The following is a 6,833-nucleotide window of genomic DNA, read 5'->3' as shown; positions in this document are numbered from 1 at the left end:
ACTTGTTTTTAAATCAATGAGAATACGATAAACCATGTACAATCTCATACAAAAAGTAAGTAAACTACTTTAATTTTTTTTAAGCAAATTACGCACATACAATAAGTAACTGATGCCCGCGCTTTGTTGCGGGGGCACCAGCTGGTTAAGTTAGATTTATTTGCCATCTCAAATAAAAGGGCATGGTTAAACAATATTTGCCTCATACAAAAATTAATGTGAACAAGTTGTTTATAAACGATTATAATGGAAATTTATCTAATTTTTTAGTTTTATGTTGCAAATACAGCATCCTGAGTTAAATATCAACTACTCACACATAAATGGAAAAGGTGTTTATTTATTTCTAACCTCATGTTAGTCGTTGCACCTACAGAAAACATAGAAAAATCAGCCGACACATCTACAGATATTAGGTCAATAAGTGTACCCACTCACTATGTATGAGGTTATCAGTAGCAGTCTTGGTGCCCATCCATTAGATGCACAGATACAGCATGAAGATGTCGATTGTGTACCTAGCTAAAAGGCCATTGGTTGATATCGTAGATGACCCTTGTTACACGGAGACAACATTGACTGGTATAACATGGGGTCGATAGACCTAGGGTTCATAGCGATCGAAGCACTTTCCCCTTCCTCTTCCCAGTTCACCCTACACTCTCTTTCTCCTGACTACATCCCCCAGATGTTGACGATTAAACCAGTGGGTGCTATGGGCACGGGTAAGACAAAGCTATCAATTGATGTATGCAAGGTGATTAGTGGCGAAGTGGTGAATGCTGACAAGATACAAATCTATCCTGGGCTTGACATCACAACCAACAAGGTCCATCTGAAGGATGGATGTGGTATTCCTCATTACCTTATTGGGGCTATTTCTGCAATTACCGACGATTTTTCGGTATCTTTCTTCCGATCTATTGCAACCATTACTACAAAGTCTATTGTAAGGCGTGGTCATGTACCAATTCTGGTAGGTGGCTCAAACTCACTGATCTATGGATTCCTTGTTGACCATTTTGATCCCTCCCTTGTTGATCCTTTTGCAATTGCGAGGTATCAGCCAACTTTAAGGTTCCAAAGCTGCCTCATGTGGCTCCATGCTCATGAGTTAGTTCTTAAGGAATATCTCAACCGTCGTGTTGACGATATGGTTGATGCTGGTTTGGTGGAGGAACTCAAAGAATTCTTTGATTCCATGTCCATTTGCAAGCTTGCCGAGCACACTGGGCTAGCTAGGGCAATCGATGTGTCAGAACTAAGTGAATATTTTGCCGGACGCAAGAGACTTTGTGTTTGCATAGATGAGATGAAAGCCAATACGCATGCCCTTGCAAAAGCACAGACTGCAAAGATTCAACATATTGCTGATGCTTGGGGTTGGCCTGTTTGCTCCCTTGATGCCACAGAAACCATACGTGCGCATCTCACTGGATCAAACGATACTGCGAAGGCCATAGCATGGGAACGCGATGTGAGTGGTCCTACACTTACTACTATAAATGAGTTTTTGGATAGTTGATGCCTAGGTTGGCTGCTCTTGCGAGTTGCTTAGAGCTATTAATACACATAGATTAGGTTGCATATCAGTATCTATAATGTCATTGTATTGCTCGTAGTATGCATGGATATTTTCAGCACCTCTTTTCAGACTTGTATAAGTCTATGCTATGAAAACCTTCTACTTACCACGACTGTATCCTATGTATTACTCCCAGTGCTTGATATAGTTTTATGTACCTTAACATCATGCCTGCCATTATTCACTAGAGATTGAAGTCTCTTTCAAATCGTAATCATCAGTTCATATGCCAAAGTTATAACTGGACACTCAGTTTTGGGTGTGGGAATGTGAGGTGAGTGAATGTCAATTATGGGTCGGCTGGATTTATTCTGATTTGTTGCTGAAACTTGATAATAGATTATGTTTAATAGATGCATCAACTCACCCAGTGTAATTGACTATGATATCTATGATGTTTCAATTCTACTCCTTACAAATGAAATAGGTTCATGCTGTTGTTCTGGGCCATGGTGGTGCGTACCTAAGGTGGAACTAAAATAATTTTGCCGTTTAATTGCTCCTCCATTTACGTAATCTTCATCTCAGGTAAAGAGAGAATGTGTTCTATTGATATTGAAACTAGGTATTATGATGAATTGTTGATATTATCATAATTGTATGGCAAAAAAACCACTGGAGTCATGCATGCTAAGGTAGCATCCTGTCTATGGACAAAACAATTTGGGATTTTATAACTCTATTAAATATGGGGAGTACAGTCTCTAAGCAATAGTATACTGCACAAGTTGTACAGGTCGAACTAGTTTCCTTAACACTATACGATTAAGTGCAATTTGATAGGTGACCCGGAGTGCCTTTGGTAAAACGGGCATAACTTTTACATACGGGCTCCGACTTCGATATTTTGTAACTTTTTCTGTAGATATCCATAGAAAAAAAATGTCAAAATCGGAACCCGTATGCAAAAGTTATGCCTGTTTTACCGAAGGCACTGCGGGTCACCTATCAAATTGCACTTTATGGGTGCCATAATTATTTATTTACTATACTTATATGTCGTTTTCCTCCATTACTACTGATCATGCTCTGCCAAGCCTGCCTAAGCACCTCAGCCAAGCCTGCAGATGTGTTGCTGTGATGAATGCGAAATAAGTGAATTGATTGATGTGAACAATTGTGATAGTTGATGACGACCAAACATCAAATAGCCATTCAAACCAATGAACAAGGGCCTACAAACTATATCTTCTAAGCTCAGAGCCTTGCGTTACTAATAGCAAGGCATAAAGATCTTATCTACTACACTGACAAAGTGGCTTCATAATTACAAATAGTACCAAGGACCTTCAAAGGCCAACACAAGTAACAATACATAACCTAAGCATAAAGCACAACGGTGCACCACTTATTACTCCATGAAGATTAGGACACCAACACAGGCACATACAACAATCACCGTTTTGTTGAAAGCGGAGATGTAGCAGATAGCTGATACTGCAGACCACAAAGGAAGGCTTACTCGTCACTGTAAATTGGGAATATTATAAGTCATTTAGTTATACAAGCTTAATCAGTAACATAGTATGATAAACAATAAGCTACCTTGTCTTTTCTTTTTTTTTCAGAGAACAATTCCTTACGAGCAGCCCTTGATCTTTTACCCAGAAGACTTCTGTATTACAAAAATAAATCAATAAACTGCCCGCACAATAGTCTACTTCATTTTAAAAATAAATTATTAGTCTCCACGCCTCTTCAAATATGGGGAGCTATTGTTTATATTACAATTATTTATTCTAATGATTTGTACATTGTTACTTATGTAATCAGAGGAGCATAGCATGTAAACCATGACAAACATAACATAGAGGACAAAGGTACATACCCAGGCTCGTCATGAGCACTAGAAAGAACCTCCTTTCCCTTGGTTGATGAGTTTTTTCTAGTGGTAACTGTGTGAGTTTCATGAGGTGGTGTGGAGCCCTCTTCTGGATCTATGGGGGCTTCAGTTAAGCTAAAAGCACTATTTTCAGTTTCTTTACCATAGATAGTGCTTGCTGTCCCAATTGCAGACTTAACGCTAGGGTCCTTTGGAGGTTCAACACCAGTGGCATCAGCCCCACTGTGTTGGTCCCCAGCAAACACCTTCCTAGCATGAAAACATAGCTGCCCAGTTCTAAAGGTTTGCTCACTGATAACCACTTGAAACACATACCTCCTGCCAACAAGACTGCGGAGGGGCGCAGGGAGTAAGATCTGATTGGATGAGCTTTCTTCCACAAGTTCAGCGGCAGTCCGCCGCACAACCTGCTCAGCTACACCTCCGAACAGAAATATTTTTGCGCGACCAGTGCTGTCCTCAATCACCACATTTAGCTTGTAGCTGTGTTGTGAATATAAGGCATGTTAGGAATAATTACATATTGGGAAATTTGAAGGGGAAGCCATGTGAAATAGGAGGTACCTGGGAATCATCATTGGCTTCGTTTCATCACAGTTGGTACATTCAAAGCCTTCGAGAGTTGCTTTCAGTCCCCTTTTGCAAGTACTGCATCCTTTGTACCACCAACCATTTGAAACATCGATTTCCTTTATCTTTGCATCACAAGTAAAACATACATCCTAGTACACAATGGAGACTAAATTTCAGTACTATGACATAACAGTTGCACATAGAACATATCTGAGAAACAGAAAATACATCAGTGTCATGAGGATCCAAGGAGAGGAGCTCTGATACAGTCTTCCTATTAGAAATTTCCTTGTCAATATCACATGCCGCTGCATCACTATCCCCTGGTAGGAACAGAACTCCGGAACCTCTTCCCTGTAGGCTAAGGACAAAATAAAGTACACCTTCAACCACACTTGCATGCAGAATTTAACCAAGGAAAATAAATGATATATACAGCAAGTTACCTAGCACGGAAAGCATTAACTTTAGGAATATCAATGTTCATATACCATTTTATTGCAGCACCACTCCCACAGGTTGTAGCATCTATTTTGGCATTCAGGTAAGCGCATTACAACAATAGCTGAACATAGGATTTATTATTGATGGCCAACATGGGATAAACTAACACTCACCTAAGTATTGCCTTACTTTCATCCCAGCAAAAATGATTACAACTGGTTCATCTTTACTGATGGTTTCAATAAGGAACTCATCATCAAAAGATGTTGCATGTTCACCCCACAAAGTTATTGATAAAAGCCGATCGCTGCAATATTATGTACCCTAAGTATACAATAATTTCAAAAATATTATAAATTAGTAGGAAGCAAACCTTAAATCACGTAGTTCTACTGATCGCCTAACAGAAGGGCCATTTAGACCGCTAAATTGTACCATTGGATGGATAACTGTAAGCTGTCCAATAACATATGTTCAATATTCCATAACCGTGCCATCATGTTATACTATACGACTTCGATAAATAGACAGTCAAAGCATGAAACGAAAATTATGGATGGTGCGTACCTACTAAACCATGGTCGTTCCTTGCTCTACGATCTAAGTCCTCAAAGTCCACAAAAGTAAAAATATAGAGTGGAAGGTTGTTGGATAACTCAGTAGGTACCTCCTCCGCAACAGTTCATGGTGTAAAAAAGATTGTGTGTGTGTTGGGCACAACATTGAACTTCTTTGCTTGCCTACTAACTTGGAATTTTTTAATCATATAAGATCGTCCTTCCACCAAAGTTTTAGCAAATTTGTTAAGGTCCTTCTGCCCAATACAAGCTGTAATACCTACACCCTGATGTACAGAAATTCAAAGTTCGCAACTATTAAGCAAAAATAACGCATGTGTCAAATGGTATACCTCTTCATCAACCAGAGCAAGTTCCATAGCAGTAAAATCTTTCCCCTTAGAAGTCCCAGATAGCTGCCACATCCTAGCAACTCTAACCTTGATGCACAAATTGTGCCTTGTTGGATTAATTTGTGATAGTAAGTTGTACTCCATCTGTTGTCGGTTCAACCAGAGAGGGAAGAAATAAAAGGATGTCACATGGAGCATTATATTTTGCAGTAGATAACAAAATATAGGTTGAATAGTATTGACATTTGACCAAAAAAATTACCAAAGGGACTGAAGAATTTCTTTAAAAACAATGTTTTGGGTCACATTGGAGTTAGGGTCTGCATCATCATCAATTAGAACCCTGAGGCCATTTCTAGATGTCACATGATATAGCAACATAGAGTTGTCCATGAGAAAAAACTGGATGTGGCAAGTAGAGGCCAACATTCCGCAAAGTTTGTCCTTAGCTCTTATTTATGGTCATTGCATAACACAATCGAACTGGAAATTGTTGTCTACTAAGCACAAATGGCCATTTAGTGCTTGAAACATGCAAGGCAATTCGAGGAAGAAGTACTTTGTCACCAACATGCGATCCAGTTATTATTTGAGCCTCCAATACCTGATCTCCTAACTATGTTATTATAAGACGTGTACCATTGCAAAGGCCAGCACTCTGATTTAAATTGCGTAGTAGCACTACAAGCGAACCAACCTTGAGCATAAGTTTATGAGGAGGGATACCTTTGAACTGTAGAGAGTTTAGGAACTCAACTGGGTAAAGTAAGTCCAAATTACCGTGTTCCTTTGAGGATTCAACCAAAGTATCTGAACTGAGGTATACCTTTTCATGTCTTGGGATTAAAGAAAGAACACGGCAATTTTATCAATGGTATCATTTTTTTGAGCAATGATAGCCCTTTCCCTTAGATAGGTTGGGTCGGTATATGATGTCTCTAAGTTGGGGTAAGTAGATCTTATAATATTATCAACAGTAGAGTCTAATTTCGGAACTAAGATGTCGCGTGGTATCACAATCAACTCAGAGTCCCCATCATCAGTGTGAGCAGTCCCTTTTGCAATCCCATCCCCAATACTCAACACCCAGTCACTAAAGTCTTTCACCTGTTCAGTTGGTAAACCACTATCTGCCATCCCAAGTAAGCGCATGTTGATTGTAAGCTTTAGAATCTTAACATGACTCCATAGGTAAGAGTTAGTTATACATGCATCCACTGTGTCTACTCTAGTACCACTCTCAACCACAGGTAGTACTTGATGGAAATCTCCACCAAGTAACACTGTCTTCCCACCAAACACCTGGTGATACCTTGAAGAGTCCATTTGACCAAGGATGTCACACATACTACGATCTAATGATTCAAAGCAATGCCGGTGAGTCATTGGGGCCTCATCCCATATAATCAAAGAACTCTCTACTATTAAATCAGCAAGAAAAGTCCCCCTTTTAATATCGCACACTGATGACTCATCAA

The 6,833-nt window shown here is 39.4% G+C and overlaps 1 protein-coding gene and 1 pseudogene across 1 annotated transcript; one reads left to right on the top strand and one right to left on the bottom strand.

Moving 5' to 3' along the window:
- Positions 1–688: 688 nt before the first annotated feature.
- Positions 689–1,525, top strand: LOC133883324 (adenylate isopentenyltransferase-like). The gene is made up of 2 exons (XM_062322620.1): positions 689–829; positions 944–1,525. Exons 1-2 carry the CDS (start codon positions 689–691, stop codon positions 1,523–1,525), a joined length of 723 nt encoding a protein of 240 aa, XP_062178604.1.
- A 1,518-nt stretch (positions 1,526–3,043) lies between these two features.
- On the bottom strand, positions 3,044–5,499 carry LOC133883318 (replication protein A 70 kDa DNA-binding subunit C-like; annotated as a pseudogene).
- Between the last annotated feature and the right edge of the window lie 1,334 nt (positions 5,500–6,833).

The sequence above is a fragment of the Phragmites australis genome, chromosome 1 (assembly GCF_958298935.1).
Source record: "Phragmites australis chromosome 1, lpPhrAust1.1, whole genome shotgun sequence".
Lineage (NCBI taxonomy): Eukaryota > Viridiplantae > Streptophyta > Magnoliopsida > Poales > Poaceae > Phragmites > Phragmites australis.
This window is presented reverse-complemented; position numbering and strand designations above follow the sequence as displayed.

Excerpts from the sequence above, each read along its gene's own strand:
- LOC133883324 (XM_062322620.1), top strand. The coding sequence starts at position 689 with ATGTTGACGATTAAACCAGTGGGTGCTATGGGCACGGGTAAGACAAAG. Across the intron at positions 830-943 it reads TTGACATCACAACCAACAAG|TCTATTGTAAGGCGTGGTCA; the intron begins GTCCATCTGAAG and ends ATTACTACAAAG.